Here is an 18,133-nt window from a genome sequence, read left to right as displayed (position 1 = left end):
TAAGGATTTTTTTTCTTTAAAAATGTTTTATTCAAACAAATTGAATTGCATTAGACAACAGGCAAAGGATATGTCAGCGCACTCCATAAAACAAGGTACTATATATTACAATCAAACAAAACAACAAAAAAACATACACAAACATAATGACAGCACAGAATTGTTTTTTAAAACTACCGCACGAAGCTCACTGGAAGGATGCTTCATATAGCTAACTTAGATAAAAATCATCAATATTTCATTTTTAATGATTATATTAGTAGATTCTTTTGAATTGTACTAGTATTTGAAAAACATAAAATTTGCCTTTATTAAAACTTATACTCGTATTTATAAAATTGTAATAAAATAAATTTAAAATTATTTATAGGTATTGTAAATAACAGAATTGTGAATATTTGTAAAAAGGGTTAACATAGTGTTTTTATCAATAAGTAATGATTATTTTGAAAATTCTCGGCTATTTTTGACATACTATAAGACATTTATAAAATATTATAAGATGAAAAAGATCATCAGATTTATAGCTTTTAACTAAATTTATCATTGTAGAAAATTCAAGAACTGGAAGCAGACAACACACAGAAGTCATACGAAATTAGGAATCTCCGTGCAGAAAAGGCAAAGTTACAAACAATGCTATACGAACATCTCTTAGTTTGTCCTAGTGCGAAACAAAGTATCAAATTTGAACCATGAAATTTGGTACTAACAGTGACCTATAATGGGATTCCATATACCCTAATATGAACACCAAGAGACAATAGTTAACTGACATACAAAGAATAATTGGAATATTATCTTGTTGCCCTTATTCTACATATACATCTCATCTAAATTGTTCGTAGAATTCTGACAAGGACAAAGAACGTCGAAAACCTATGATATAGTAGAATGTTGTATCATTCATGATCATTAGTTTGAACTGTCCATACACTTAGCTGTAATAATGAGTATCAAAGTACATGCTGGTTGCATTTTTGATAAGATTCCATTTATATTAACACCTATTCATTGATCTACCCCTATTCATTGATCTATGCTCTTTGTAAGCTTATTATATTTATGAAAGGGACACATCTATATACAATGTTTTATGAACTGTTATATAGTTCGATCAGTTATAATACTGATTTGTATTATGTGAATGCTTGGTTGTTGAAATGCAAGAGTTATCGTTTGATACATGTCCACTTATTGAAATAAAATTTCATTACCATCAAAATGTTTTTTATTATTATTGTTTGATAACTGAATCTTTAGATGATTTTGTAGCTTGCAACAGTAAATTTAAGCTAGACAATCTTAATTCAATAGGATAATAATTGAGAATGGAAATAGGGAATATGTCCAAGAGACAAAACCCCGTCCAATGAGAAGATAACAGCCGAAGGCCACCAAATGGTCTTAAACGCAGCGAGAAACTCCCGTAGTATCCGGAGTTTGTCCTCCGATGGGACTATAAACAATTGTGTGCTAGTTCTGTGAAAAAAGACGTCATACTAAACTCAAAAAACATATACATGAACTAAAATTAAAAAAAATACAAGACTAACTAATGCTAGAGGTTCATGACTTGGGACAGGCGCAACGATGCGGCGGGGTTAAACATGATTTCGAAGGTTAGCAAATTACATGTTTTGTTGTTGTATGATTATGTACGCAATTAATCAAATTGATTGTTCTATTCTACAAATGTTGTTTCGATGCCAGGTACTATTCACAAAGGTCAGTTAAATACCATTAGTCGACACAATAGTATGGCCAAAAGGAAAAAAAGAAATTTAAGAATGATAGGAAACTGATATGAGATCAGATTCATCTGAGATCACCCTTAGACTTTGGAAGAGTTTGTGTTGCTGTGCAGTCCCTAGTCTACACTTGTGTGTTTATATACCGGTTGTTGTATTTTGTTCTTGTTTGATTCATTCGCAATGATGTTGTCAGTTTATTTTTGATTTGTGAGTGAATGTCTCTGTCGTATCTTACCCCTATTCTGCAATTATTCACGCCTTGCAGCATAGATTGAAAAAAACCTACTTTTTTCTTATCTGATTTTTTATTTTGCTAATCAACAATTTAAAAAGAAAAGACTTCATCTCAAGGGACAACAAAACATCGATAATAGAAAAAACATAATTTAGTATATAGGTAATAGCAAGACATGCGGTCGGACATGAACATATATAGCGGATAAAACTGAATAGCTCGAACTATGTGAACTGTCATTTAATTAGAGGCAACCGCTTACCGATGTTCAAATATCGTCAATTCATTGGGAATATATATATGAATCGAACTAAAACAAATGTTGAAAACAGGTTATATTAGGTATACTGTAAATTAAGACCTGCATAAACTGAATCAAAGTGCCATATAGACATAGAAAACTGGAACATTGGCTTTCAACGAAATATCATGAACAGTAATTTAAAAAGATTGTAGAAAGTTGGTATCGTCTGGGCCGGTTATTCAATCATGAATAAAAAGAGGCACCCCCCCCCCCCCCCCCGAAAAAAAAAGGAAAAACAAATGGTCGTTAAACTTTTTACGGAAATCTTAAGACTGAGCAACTCAAAACACGTCAAAACTCAGAAGTGAGCTCAAACGCTATGTTACTTATACCTGTCGCTACGGTTGACAAACAGGAACAATATGTCAAATAAAAATAAATCAACTTCTCACTAGATCACAATAAAAGAGGGACGAAAGATACCAAAGGGACAGTCAAACTCATAAATCTAAAACAAACTGACAACGCCATGGCTAAAAATTGAAAAGACAAACAGAAAAACAATAGTACACATGACACAACATAGAAAACTAAAGAATAAACAACACGAACCCCACCAAAAACTAGGGGAGATCATGCATTTCATAACACATTCATAAATCGATTTTATAATTTCGCCAAATGACTGAAAACTATTGATGAATGTTTACACAATTTTGTGAAATATTGCACATCACACGTATGAGTTAGATATGTATAGTAAAACACATATTTTGGGGGAACCCTATGCCTGGTCTATTTAAATCTAACGTTCCATACAAATGTTTATGTATTGTTATATACATTTAAATATGACGTGTACACTTCCAAATTTAAACATTATATGTATTTAAAAATTCTTAATCTTATATTTTGAATGATATCATAAACATATGTCGTCATTATAACAATGTGTAGTTGAAACGTTTCAATAATATATTCAGATTTGACCCCCTCTGAGAAAATTATCATAGGTTAACCAAAAGTATATTAGACGATCAAGTCGATTTCTAAAAATATAAAAATATAAAGTTTAATAGGGATTTAAGTAAGTAAAGGCGAGACACACGTAAATGTAAACTTTGCAACCATGAATATCCCCCTGCTATATTAATATGATGAAAACTAATCCACCATTTCAATTTCTACTGAAGAAAATGCCTGTACCAAGTCAGGAATATGACTGTTGTTATCACAGGCACACGTCTCAGAATTTCCCCCTATAAATAAAGGCAACAGTAGTATACCGCTGTTCAAAACTCATAAATCCATGGACAAAAAACAAAATCGGGGTAATAAACTAAAACTTAGGGAAACGCATTCAATATATGAGGAGAACAACGACACAACATTAAAATGTAACACACACAGAAACGGACTAAGCATTAGACAAAATCCTAGTACTATAAGGTGTTATATAAAGATATATAGGATATTTTTTTTCTGAGACGAGTGCCTGTTGTTGTTATCCATTCGTTTGATGTTGCCATTTGATTGGGAAATTTCCGTTTTGAATTATCCTCGAAGTTCAGTCTTTTTGTGATTATACTTATTAGACTTTATAAAAGAGGGACGAAAGATACCAGAGGGACAGTCAAACTCGTAAATCGAAAATAAACTGACAACGCCATAGCTAAAAATGAAAAAGACAAACAGACAAACAATAGTTCACATGATATAACATAGAAAACTAAAGAATAAGCAACACGAACCCCACCAATAACTAGGGGTGATCTCAGATGCTCCGAAAGGGTAAGCAGATCCTGCTCCACATGTGGCCATGGCACCTGTCGTGTTGCTCATATTATTACAAATAGTCTAATTCGGTAGGTAACATTCATGAAAAGGGAGGGGATTGTAGTTACGACGTTAGGAACGTATCCGATATCATCAGTGAAACGGTCATTCCATAACGGTCAACCAACTCGTAATGGCGTCCATAAAATTATAAACTGATTGCGTCCGACGCGTTATTCGAGATTCCTCTTCATTAGGAACACCTTTTGCCAAAAAAAAAAAACACGTTATCAACAGAGAAATGTTTGTTATAAATTAGGCAAGTTAGTACCGATACTCTAACTACTGATGTACCAATAGCAGAAAATTGATCTGGTGTTAGAAAATGAAAATAACATTTAAGAAATTAGGTACGAACGAAACACTTTCGTGGAATTACCTTCACAAGGAACGCTTAGAGTCAAAATTTGAAATCAAAAGATGTATACGACATACGACTATGTGATCAAAGGACCTTAAATAATAGCCAAATTCAATACAGCCGGGTCAATATTCCATTGTTGAATTATAAGGGTAATGAGAAGTGGAACAAAAAAAAAATTACTATAAAAACCCAAATTCGTAATAACGAATTTATATTTTACATTTACTAATAATTTTTAATTTTTAATCAAACCCAATTAGACGAAAACTATAGAGTGATTCTTTTTTTTTTAATCTTTCAAAATACATATATGCAAGTTTTTAATTGACAGACTTGTGTACGACATGATTTCGGTAATCCCACAAATCTCTCAAAGATTGAAAAAGATCAATGCAAATCAAAGATTTAACAATATTTAGTTTAATTATTTATTTGAATAAACAATACATTTTATGGCTGATTGTTTTTGATACAGTAATTTTCTTTAATGAAAATGAAGCAGTCAAATGCACGGTTATTTAAACACAGAAATCAGCTCATTTCGTAGAAAAAAATAAATTCATCATAGATACCAGGATTGTAATTTTTCATTTACGTCAGACGCGCGTTTCGTCTAAAACGAGACCCATCAGTGACGATCGAATAAAAAAGAGGTTAAAAAGGCTAAATAAAGTTCATTTCGTAGAAAACTACTTCAATTCTACGAATAAACGATTCATCTTCATAATACTTGTTAATAGCCTGCAGCAGTTCCACAGTCATGCCGTGACTTATAACCACAAGGCTCTTCAATCATATATATTATATTTATAGAAACAGGTGTTTTCCTTTGGAATCCTCCCAAGATAAATATAAACACAAGACGTTTCGTATACGTATTGCAAATGACGAGGCAAATTTGAAAGAAGCAAACGAACTTGTGTACTTAATCAGAGACAATGTAAGTGTATGTTTCCAAATAGCATGTTCTAGAATAATGTTTATGAATGTACAACTTATCTACAATAATAATCAGTTGTCATAGTTCTTCTGTATACATGATTAAAGATTTGACAAGTATATATGTAGATAAGAATGGCTTATTAAAGTGATCTCACTCAATATCATATTCAGAGACGTTCAATGACTTCAATCTCTTTTTTTAATCTTTTCTTATGGTATAACTATTGATTTTGTTTCTGAATAGATACTAGCTTAATTATTTCCAAATCGCGATACATATAATAAAAACACTTTTTTGACGCAAATCTCGTTGACCTTGATTATTATTTCATCAGAAAATATTCGTCGTAAAATAAGTTAACCTTTTCTCTCATATTTTTCCTCACAATTAAATTAAATCTGAAACAATACAATTGTACTAGGTAAAACGTGTAGTTATTTCAATTCAAAACAATCTCTCCCGGTGGTTAAAGGGAAACAACCTCTAATTTTTTCCTACTTAACATTACACACAATAGTTTTTTAAATGAGGAAAAAAGATTCTCACCGCAACATAGAATGAGTGTAACTTATACAATCGTTATTGTAAAATTCGAAGGAATACATCAAAATAAAAGCATTTAGGCATAACATCGATTGAGAAAATTTATACAAAATATTATTCACTTCAAGAAAAGTTCTGCTTTAAAAAACTAAGGATTTTCTTATCCCAGACATAGATTACCTTAGCCGTATTTGGCAAAACTTTTTTGGAAGATTTGATCCTCAATGCTCTTCTACTTTGTACTTTGGGCTTTATATTTTTTTTCTTCCAGCGTCACTGATGATTCTTAATTAAGAAGACAAAACGCGCATCTGGCGAACTAAATTAGAATCCTGGTACCTTTGAAAACTATATATTTTACTTTTTTAGCCACAAAGTATTATCAACTATTTAATGTGAGATAGTTTTGTAAAATATGCACTTTCTGCGTCTGAAGAAATGATACATAGATGAGTTAAAGAAAGGCAACTTATTTACAGTACTGTATAGTATACCGCTGTTCAATAGTCATAATTCGATTACGTGGGGGTGGGGGGGGGGGGGGATCCAGGTCACAAACTAAAACCGAGGGAAACCCATCAACTATAAAAGGAAACCAATGGCACAACAGAAACAATAAACTGCAACAAAAACAGATACCAACATACATATAAGGGGACTATTTGAAATAAAATCTATATTCCGGACTTCATACAGGAAATGATTAAAGAAAAATGGTGGGTTCAGCTCTGGAAAAAAACACTTTATCAATTCGGCTAACAAACTTTTTCATTTGACGTGTTTGGTCGATTCAATGAAGACATTTCCCTTTTGAATTATCCTTGGAGTTTTTTCAAAGAATAAAAATAACAAAGTAAAAGATGGCATCTGCATGGTACCTTCATTGCAACATACACATACACATACTGCGAGCTCATACTGCGAAGTTTGTCAAGTTAAACGATCACATCAACACCAATCGTTCAATTACATAGATAAAGAGTGTTCGAAGGTACAAACATCCTTCTCATTTTGATTTGTCAGTGGTGTGAAAGTGTAGGAAATATTCCTAATCAGTATACGTATGTATTGTTAATTACTTAACATTTGGGTACTTATATCTTTTAAATTACAAATATAGGATAAACATATCTTAAATTATTATATTATTCACGATGAATGAATAGTATGTATAGAGTGACATTTTTTTTGTATAATATAAAATAAATGTTTTCTCGTCTGCTGAAATTAATGAATTGAGTGAATTTGCATAATAACGGCGATACTAATAAATCCAAGTAAGAGAATTTTTTTAGTATTATTTCAAAGAATGAAAAATTAAAATGTATTATATTGGTATTATCAGGGTGTTACATGCAATTATTTATTTATAGATATTCCTGTTAAAACATGTTAAAGCTGTTTGTTTTAGCCGCAGGGTAAATACATTATATAGTCATTATAAAATAAGATTTTAATAGAAACACAAAACTACTATGTAATTCGATACGTAAAACAATAATTGAAAACTGATTCATTATTCTCATACACATCATTCCGATTGAACTATAAGCCTCCAGCAAATATATAGTTAATGAATGATTGAAGATGTTATATTTATAGAAAAAGGTGTTTTCCGTTGGAATCCTCACAATGTAAATTTAAACATAGAACGTTTCTTATACGTTTTACACATGACGAGGCAAATTTGAAAGAAGCAAACGTATAAATGCACAATAGCTGAGGCAATTTTATGTAAGTGTACATATCCAAATAGCATGCTTTATATAAGAATACATATATTAAACTAAACTACAATATAAATTGAGCTGTCAACATTATATTAAAGTGTATTTAATATATGATTATGTGAATGTAAATAGTTGGTCTGGATATGAATTTTATAATACTTGTACTATTTATAAAATATCAATTTGACATTCAAGGCTTTCAATAATTGTAATAAATATTATTCTGAAATAATTATATTACAAATCAAAGATAAACGATGATAACATTTTACTGTCTACGCGAACAAAACTGACCTAGAAAATTATTTCATCAGAAAATATTGTCTCGTAAGTTACAGTATAGACCTATACTCATATATTTACATGTATAGTTTGTATTCATAATGTAAAATTATTAGGCTGTTATTGATTAATGATATCGAGTTTTCTAGCGGCAAAAGGGGAATCACCCTTGAAATTACTAAAATTTAGCATGTTCAGACACGTTAGAAATTCTAAATGTCAGACATCCCTTTTTATAAACGATTTTGACATGTATGTATATAACCTAATTACATAATGAGGTAAGACAATAACAACAAAGATGGATTAAAATCAAGACTAATGTTTGACTGTTATATGTTCAAAGGTTTCTTCTGCAAATGACAGACGAAACTGAAATAGGGGATTAACTTTTCAGTAAGAGTAAGACAAATCACACCAAAAAATGCTCATCCACACCATAAAAACCAATCATCCCATACTGAAAAATAGGATTGTATAGTAGACACAAAACAAAAATAGAGGTGAAATTTGCCTCTACATGAAGTTAACCAAAGAATTATACAAATTAGGGTCTTTTTTGTTATTGCATCCAAATATTTAACTGAAAAGTAAATGTAAATGAAGAATCTCATTAAAGATATCCAGAATGATATTTGGTATATCTGATGCGGGTTTTGTCCGAAGTGGTCTGGAACACCCGCGTACAACCCGAATTTATGTGTGGTTCGTGTTGCTAAGTCTTTAGTTTTCTATGTGGTGTTTTGGATATTGTTGTTTGTCTTTTGATCATTATCTTTTTATTTGCAATGGTGGTGTAAGTTTATACAAAATGAATTCGACCTATAAGGTTGAAATTCCCTTGCTATTTTTCGCCTTGAAGAGCATTAAAAACTGAACAAACCAAAAACTAGTGCAATTAAGTCATATATTGTTACGGCATGTGTGTATACAAGCTTTAGTTTCTTCTAAAGTTTAAAATGTTATAGTTTGTGTATTATAAGCAAAGTTGTTCTCAGAGTCATTTAGCTATTTTTGTAGTTCCTCTTCGGTCATATAGCTCTTCATAAGATTCGGGTTTAAAACATCCTTTATTTTCAATATTTTTTGGCATTAAACATTCTTTATATTCGTGATCAATTTAAACAATTTAAACATGTTATTTCATTTCCTAGTGCATGATCGATATAGCTGATGGTGGACGATTAGTCTCCAATGGTATCCAAAACTAACTAAGTTGTCATGTTGATAACTTGATTTTATTTTGGTTTAAATCTTTTAATGAGTGAAAAAATGCTATTATTTTAAGTCCGTTTTTTTGTAATAAAGTGCTCACAAATAAGGATCTCATCTATATACCCTTGACATACAATTTTTGCTTTTGAGCATTCTTGGTGGAGTTTAATAAAGACAAGCGCTTGAGACGACGCATATCATTTTCACGTCCATCTCCCTCCTTTCACCGAGGATACTAGTAATATATGTCTATATTCTACATCCTCTATGATCACGTTGTCTCAATTCAAATTTTTGAGTATCAAAATTGCACACCTCATGATAGATTGAAAATTGTTCTTTTCTTTTCTATAATTGCAAATTGAAAATATATGCAAATTGAAATCTAATGTAGGTTTGATTACTTTGAACAGATAAACTATTAAAGCTATCATATTTTTCATGAAGGTAATCATGACATTAACATTATAGAATGTGCACGTCTATTTTAGTATTACTATTAATTCAAAACAGCAAGAGTTGTTGCTCTTTCCATATCTAATAATATTGCACAAGAATCTAACTATAGAAATTACGTTAACCTAAACTACGTATGCGCATGCGTAAAACAAATGCTGAGTAAGCAAGGGAAAAGAAACTGTCAAAAGATTTACAGACTTATCTGAATATATGTTTTATCTGGTATAATTTCATATTACAACATACGAATATAATAGAAAGAATGTCATTTCATATTTTTTACATTAAATTCGAGTTTTTTTCTAACTCTTGTAGAACATGAACTTCTTTTGATAAAATATCTTTTTATTTTAGTTTCAATATTTTACAAAATGCTCGCCATCGATAATACAAGCTTACAGACTGTAGAAGATGAATCATGGGAAGACATTTTAAAATTGGAAAACAACAACAACACGTTGCTTGATGCTACATTATTAGCTTTAAAAACTGGTAACCTAGCTCCTCTGATTAAAGAAGATCTAAAGTACACAATAAAGTCTAGACGTCACAAGCAAGGAAAAGAGGAACTAAAAGTTGAGATACACGAAAAGAAAATATATGAGGTAAACGGAAAATCTTAACATTCGAATATTAGAAACGACTGCCATGTGTTGTTGCAAATTCTGGCAATTATCCAGTTTGCTCAGTATGTTTTTAATTTATATATGTTAATTTTCTTAATCTTGTCCATTAGTTATGAATATTCTAAATGGTAATCATATCAAATTTTTTTTCTGTACATTCAAAATAAGGAAACAGGCAAGGGTCAGTCACAAATCGAAGTAAACATGGTAAATTGAAAAAATGAAACGGGGATATCACCCAAAATAAAGAGATAAAAAAAAAAACCAAAAAAAAACTTATACGAAAAGCATAACACAGAAAGATCAAGACTTTATTACAAGGAAACCACTTCAGTGTTGGTATTAAATGTTCACAGAAGCACAAGTGAAACCCATAATATGACTGATATTATTCTAGCGGTAATTACATAAACAATACGAATTTTATTGCACCTAATTGTTGATTTTGAAAATTAACGTCTCTTAAGTGAATTTAGAGGACAAATTATATATCATATGAAATGAAAACTCTTTGAAAATCGTAAAGAGCTGATCAAAGTAAAACTGAACTTAAGTTATTTAGAATTTCTGACAAGGAATAAGAGCTTTGTATGGTAAGATATGAAGGAAAATTAAATCACACTTGTTTACCGATATCATAATCATCAATAAGTAGACATACCAAGGTGTCAAACACAAACTGGCAGAAACGCAGGAACTCAAAAAGGAGTGAGACAGGGTGCGTTCACAAGGTAAGTGTCTGTTGCTGCTATGAATGCGTCATCCGCATTGTGAATCCACGTGATTTATTTTTTTCTCTCTAACTCGATTTATGACTTTTGAACATCCGTATTCTACTGTTGTCTTTATTTATCAGTCAAGTACCACAATCGGGAATAGGACTTCTTTATATCTATTGTTTGTTAAATCCATTTAATCACAAGAGTATTGTTATATTTTGTGAATTATCACAATTTACAATTTCATTTCAGCTGACAGTTGAAGAACAGATTAAAATTGACAGACGACGTGAACAAAACAGACAAGCAGCGCATAGATTTCGCGAAAAGAAGAAGAGTACTTCATCGCTTCTATTCAAGGTTGGGAACGAGAAAAAAATTAGCATTCAAAATATTTTAAACTTGTATATATTGGTATATGAAAGGAATAGTTTTAAACTCTGTCATAAATCGGGAGGTTTTTTGGCTAGTCAAACAAGGTTAAAACCATTTTTTTTCTTAAAATGTCCTGTTCAAAGTCTGGCATTTGTTATCAAATAGTTTGTTTCTATGCATGTTGGCATTTGTTTTTGTTGCACTACAGTGTTACTGTTGTTCATTTGTCTTCCTCTCATAGTTGATGTGTTTCAACTTGTTTAAGTTTGTAAACCGGATTTTTTTCTATATCGATTTATGACTTTCTAACACAATATCTTTTTATTTCCTTACAATAGTAAAACTAAGTAAAATGCAATGATGTTATTAACATTCTGTATTGTGAAATGTATTTTTATCATACTCTACTTTAAAATCAACCTGATATTTTGTTTGTAGAAAATACAAGCACAAGAAGCTGACAATATGAAAAAGACAAACGAAGTAAAAGAACTGCGTAAAGAGAAGGAACAGTTACAGAAAATGTTGTTCGAACATTTGTTAGTGTGTCCTAATGCAAAACAATGCATAAGATTTCAGCCATGATTTTTTAAAGGGTGAAACAGTTATCTACTATTTTCAAAATGATAGGAATAAGCTAAGATTGAAATCTTACTGTGTTCCAAGATAATAAGACATTAACTTCCTACGAATGAATAATAAGATGCATAGTTGCACATAAATATCCAACTAGTTCAAAGAACAACACAATTATCTTACGACAATTTCTTTTTTATTAAGATTGAAGTTTTCTAATCTGTTTAAAAGAACACGTGTTTGGCATAAGTTTACTGGTATCAGCCTATTTAATAGATAGACGTTGTTGTTTTAATAGGAAAAGGAAAACAAATCGAGCAGTTGAATATACAAACATGATATGCTATTGCATCGATTGTTGGTAAACTTTTGTTGCATCATATACATAATAAGTGTAAGAGTAATCTGTATTGGCAATGCATCAGATAATCATAATTCCATATAGATATTAGAGAAATTTATCATTTACATATTATATCAATCTACTGTATTATGATGTATTTTTGTAATCATTTTTATTGAGAAGACAAATAACGGCTAGGGCTAATAATAAGTTTTGTGTTCAGTATTGTGAAATAGTTCTTCACTTAACGAAATAAAGACGAATACTCATACAAACTGTATTGACTGTACATGTAACTGTTATGGCATTTTATTCAGTTTCTGTTTATTAACATCTTATTGATGCTACGGAGATCATTTATTTGTTTTAATTGTAATAGAATGCTTTTTCATTAACGAATTTATGTTGATTAGACAAGAACATGCTTATCAATGGCTAGAAAAGCTTTTTGTGAATAAGCTTTTTGAATATTTGTATTTTTTGTACAATTTATACTATATAATAAAAGTTTCCGTTAATTGTTTTTTAATTAATCCTCCATTGCATGAAAAATATGTCAGTTGTAACATTAACGGTACCAATGTTACTATTCCATAGCGCAATTTTACAATAAATGTCTTTAATATAAAGCTCCAGATTAAAACAGTTAAATATCAAAACTTATACAAACGTTGAAGAATTGGCCAATAAAAAAACCAACTAAAATAGAGAGACGAAAGATGACGAAGGGACTTTTAAACTCAATATTCGAAAATAATCTCTGACAACGCAATGGCTAACAAGAAAAAAACAGTGCACAAAACACAGCATAGAAAAATAATAACTAAAGTATAGCTAAATCTAGACAAGAAATCAGAAAATTGCAGGAAGGAAATACTTTCCTTAAGTTGAAATGATTCCAAAAAAATTAATAGCAAATTCCAATGAAGCAATATCTGCATTATCATGCCAATACCGGGTACTAGCTACTAGAGGGGGATACAATCGGAGACTAACAGTTCAACAGCAGAGTGTTCGTTGTTAAACATCTGCGACATTAACCCCGTATAAAATAATTGAATGAATAATAAAAGAAAAAGATAAGTAAACTCAAATATAACACTAAAGCATTTGACAACAACTTTAGTGTAATTGGTAATCCATTCCTTCTCACTGATATAATAGCTACAGGTCAAAACACCTGCAAACACACATAAATTTCAGCTCGTTTTTTCTGTGTGAATACCCTCAAAAACAATTCTATATTCAACATGCCAGTTCTATATCTCCCCGAATCGAGAAAATCCTTTAAATGTTTAAATCAGGTAATGCCTGTACCAAGTCAGGAATATGACAGTTGTTTTATATTTATTTGATCAATTTAGCTTTATGATTTTGCCATTTGAAAAGGGTCTTTAAGATTTGTATTTTCCTTGGAGTTCGATATTATTTTTATTTCACTTTTAAATGAATTCATCAAATTATTTATCTCCCATAAACACCACAGTCAAGCTGTACAATTAAAATTTTTACCGTAAACCAAGTACCATTATAATATGCTAATTTTCTGAGTTGATATTATAATGGAAGGTATGATACAGATAACAAATAGGAGTGACAAATACTCAAATGTCATGACCTTTAATTAGGTGAGTGTGGATGTGTTGAAGAATGTGTATCCTATGTTTAAGTGCATCATCCTTCGAACAATTTCAAAGTCACATCCGGTAGTAAGTGTCCAAGCAAGGAAAATGGCTGAAACCAGTAACATACATGTAATAATGTAGACATTTATGTTCATGTGGAATTTGTGACCGAGGGACGAAAGATACCAGAGGGAAAGTAAAACGCATAAATCGAAAATAAACTGACAACGCCATGACTAAAAATGAAAAAGACAAACAGTCAAACAATAGTACACACGACTCAACAAAGAAAATTAAGAATAAGCAACACGAACGCCACCAAAAACTAGGGGTGATCTAAGGTGCTCCGGAGTAAAGAGAAAAATGATTATACAGATTTTTTAAGAATACAGATTGTGACAATCTTATTGAAACATCAATTAATACGATTAATTAGACACTTCTTGCTATTTTATTGTTTGAGCATGTCCCAAGACTATCGCTTCGATATTTTTCATGGCGTGCGAAACATTTAAATATACAAACAATAATCCTTTATTTTGTGCATTTAATCGAATGACCCTTTGTAAGTATTATCTAATATTTTGAAGAAAAAAAATATATTGCGTATATAATAGACATCAAGAACTGCAGTCCCCTTTTAAGAAAACGTTTGACCTAATTGATGTGGTGATAACTAAAACATATTTCGAGTATACATAGTGATATGTTAAGTTTAACAGTTATATCTGGCCCGTTAAAATCTATCATTGAGGAAAAAATGAATGGGTTTAAATAAAGTCTTTCATGAGTATTGATTGAAAAGTTATTTAGAAATCAAAATATTTTCAAGTTGCTCCGAATCAAATAGTGTAGTTCGGATTCACGGTAAAAATACAGTAGGGTAAAATTTTACAAATAATGTCACTCAAGGCATAGTTGCAATTTATGAACATTTTTGTCATCTATGAAAAATAATTTGTCTTTAAAACCTGTCGGTCAATAAATTGACATACTTTTTTTGTTAAATAACAATATCGACAAAAAATTATGAATGCATCGAAGGATATTTATATGATATGAATACAACTCTGTGTTATCCAATAATCAGCCTACTTTCCAAAAAAATTCTGACAAGGTGTTGAATCCAAAGAATAACATCAAAATACCTGGTTTTTACTTTAGCACAATATATTACTATTCGGAGCTAGGATATATTGACCTTGCTTTATAAGAGTTTTTTTCTATTGGTTGTTTTTTTGTTGTGTCCGTGTTTTTTGTGTAAAAGTAGTTCTTGTTCTTGTGTCAGTAAGGTAATTTATTTTGGTGTTCTCGTGCATTTGTGGTAAAACAATCTTCTCTAACTTTGTTTCTCAAGTGTGTTTTCGCTTTAGAGATTTGTTTTAATTCATGAAATAGTACATTGTATCCCTGATTTTTTATAACAATGTATCTTACATCGTGTGGAGGCCGTAGATAACCTAATCATAGATACCAGGATTGAAATTTTGTATTTACGCTAGACGCTCGTTTCGGGATCAAAAGACTCATCAGTGACGCTCGAATAAAAAAAGTATAGAAGGCCGAATAAAGTACAAAGAGTATTAAGAACCAAAAAGTCCTAAAGGTTTTGCCAAATACAGCTAAGGTTTAATTTTCCTGAGTATTTCTAAAATTCAATAGTAAATTTACAATTATGACCATGTCAATGATAATTTATGTCAACACAGAAGTGATGACTACTGGGCTGAAGATACCGGTACCCTCGGGAAGTACAACTCCACTAGCAGTGTCATCGATTCAATTGTTGTAAATAAACTTATCATATATACCAGGATTGAAATTTTGTACTTGCACCAGACGCGCGTTTCTATAAGAAAAGACTCATCAGTGACGCTCGAATAAAAAAATAAAGTAATTGAGGTAAATGTCTGTTTTGACAAATTAATACTAAGAAAAGTTTTAAATGCATTTCCTCACTTTTTCTCTTCAGACCTGTATGGTTTTTAGAATTTTAATATAGACCACTCGAATTATATTCACTACTAGTATCCATACGTTACTTTCTGCCAAATTGTCTAACACAGATCTTGATGTTTTCCAAGATTAATCTAAATGTTTGTATTGGTTATTTTTGCGTTTTACAAAAAGGTTTGTCGAACCAATAATAAGTGTTTGATAGATATTCCCCTCGTTATGGTCTGTAATTTTGTTGATCGATATCACCCCATATATGTTCAAGTCTTTATTGCACAGTTAAATGGGCAAACAGCAAACTATTCCACTCAAATTGATGCTAGTGACCGTGTTGACTTTAGGGTAAAGTTTAATCTTTTTCTTTCGTGATGAAGGTCTCACTGTGAATTAGTACATCATAGACACCAGGCTTAAAATTTTGTGCACCAGACGCGCGATTCGTCTACATAATACTCATCACTGACGCGCATATCAAAATATTTATAAAGCCAAACAAGTACAAAGTTGGAGAGCATTGAGGATCCAGATTTTCAAAAAGTTGTGCCAAATACGGCTAAGGTATATACCATACTATCCAACACCCTCTTGGAAGTTGATAATAGGGGTACACGTTCACGTACATGATAACGGACTATCTAGTATTATCTAAAAATGAAAACAATACGTAATAAATGCCATGCGTACGAAGCGCTATTCTTTGTTAACCTTGTTTACAAAAGTTCAAAGTCTAACATACTACAAAACAAATTTGTGATGAAACCAAATCACAACGGTCGATCAATACATGTACAGGCTGCGTTTGAATTCACGTTTATTTTATATTAGCAGTATAACATAACATTTAGACATACTTTTAAGACAAGTTTTTGATAATATTTAGTACTCATGAAAAGGCAAATGGAAACTTGAAATACATATACAAGTGAAGTAAGTTCTCAACAATTAATCAATTCGGTAATGTCGTAAATTCATTAGAAATAAGTCACTTGAACGAATTTCGACATTAAGAGTGAATGAAAATATATTATTTAAACTATAAAAGAAGTTCTGGCATGCATGTCTTGACGAATCTAATTCAAAATAAGAAGGAAATGAAAATTTAAATGCTTGAGCTGGTTTTAAACCAGAATCTATTAGGTTTTATTGGATGGAGATGAATGGTATGTCATAATTGTACCCAGGATATAAAAGTACTAGTATATATTTGCATGTGTATATAACTTAATCAAAGGAAGGTCCAATTTCCAGAAATTCATTAATTTACATTTTGGAAAATGATGGGTATCCAAATGTTCAATATCAAAACATAATAAAACCAATTAGACATTCTACCCAAAGTTTAGATTTAATCGGTAAGCTCCTCTATGATCCCTATGCATTGTTTTATTTAAAAGCTCACTTGTTTTGATTTTTTGCTTCCATCGCTAAAAACATGTTATGTAAAATTGCAATAACGTATCAAAATCATACACAACACCAATGTATGGCAATTTCCTATTTGTTATAGTGATAATGTATTTGTTTTTGTAAATTATCAACCTTTACTGTTAATTTCGTTTTTGGTAATATATTTTTGGCGTGGCTGTGTATTTATGCATCTCGTCAATGTGTTGTTGTGCTGTTTCTATTTTTGTTTTGTCTTTCACTTTTGTTGATGTTCTTTATCTATATGTCATATTTTTCTTTCACACATTGTTGTCAATATGACAAAATTTTATGCGACTGTCATATAAGAAGAGGTTTAGCTAGCTGTAGAGTTTAATCAACTTCTAAATAAGGAAATGCCTGTACCAGGTCAAGAATATGAAAACAATTTTCATCCGTTTGATGTGTTTGAGCTTTAGATTTTGTCATTTGATAAAGGACTTTTTGGGGGGTTCGGTTTTTTTAGTTTTTTTTTTATCCTTTTTAATAATTATTTTTAAAACAATTAAAAGTTTTCTCTGTAACAAGTTACATATCTGAATACTTCTTCAAATATACTATGCCTATAACAAATTGATTTAAAATATTAAAAGAGTTTTCTCAAGACTCTTAAATTGTCAAAATTCATTAAGTTTTATAAATTTTCGATTTCGACCATCAGAGTGAAGTCAATACACTAGAAATTGTCCATATCTCTTTATTTGTTTGTTCAATATTCGTGTTGTGGAAAATACAATTAAGGCATGTTGCCTGTATTAACCAATAACTATTGGTCTATAAGCTTGTTGTCATGTTTACGTAGTAGCATTGTAACATATCTCCCCTTTGTATTGTTTTGTGAACAGTTTTGTCGACTATAGCAATAAGCTATGTCTAAACATTC

The 18,133-nt window shown here is 30.8% G+C and overlaps 2 protein-coding genes across 5 annotated transcripts in view; both read left to right on the top strand.

Moving 5' to 3' along the window:
- Window positions 1–1,205, top strand: part of LOC134709231 (basic leucine zipper transcriptional factor ATF-like 3) — a 30,584-nt gene extending 29,379 nt beyond the window's left edge. For both annotated transcript variants that reach the window (XM_063569398.1, XM_063569399.1), the window contains exon 4: window positions 553–1,205. In XM_063569398.1, the coding sequence (XP_063425468.1) occupies window positions 553–699 (147 nt within the window). In that variant the 3' untranslated portion in view covers window positions 700–1,205. The remainder of the gene's footprint in view (window positions 1–552) is intronic.
- A 4,080-nt stretch (window positions 1,206–5,285) lies between these two features.
- Window positions 5,286–12,760, top strand: LOC134709228 (uncharacterized). 3 transcript variants are annotated; one of them, XM_063569396.1, is made up of 4 exons: window positions 5,286–5,373; window positions 9,960–10,210; window positions 11,203–11,310; window positions 11,764–12,760. In XM_063569396.1, the coding sequence occupies exons 2-4, from the start codon at window positions 9,977–9,979 to the stop codon at window positions 11,908–11,910; spliced, it is 489 nt and encodes a 162-aa protein (XP_063425466.1). In that variant the 5' UTR covers window positions 5,286–5,373; window positions 9,960–9,976; the 3' UTR covers window positions 11,911–12,760. The 3 variants fall into 3 exon arrangements, with proteins under 3 accessions (XP_063425466.1, XP_063425465.1, XP_063425467.1); XM_063569395.1 differs by lacking the exon at window positions 5,286–5,373 and adding an exon at window positions 7,520–7,653; XM_063569397.1 differs by lacking the exon at window positions 5,286–5,373 and adding an exon at window positions 9,748–9,827.
- Window positions 12,761–18,133: the final 5,373 nt, after the last annotated feature.

The sequence above is a fragment of the Mytilus trossulus genome, chromosome 3, assembly GCF_036588685.1.
Source record: "Mytilus trossulus isolate FHL-02 chromosome 3, PNRI_Mtr1.1.1.hap1, whole genome shotgun sequence".
Classification (NCBI taxonomy): Eukaryota; Metazoa; Mollusca; class Bivalvia; order Mytilida; family Mytilidae; genus Mytilus; species Mytilus trossulus.
The sequence above is the reverse complement of the archived record's forward strand: the minus strand, read 5'-3'. Positions and strand labels throughout refer to the sequence as shown.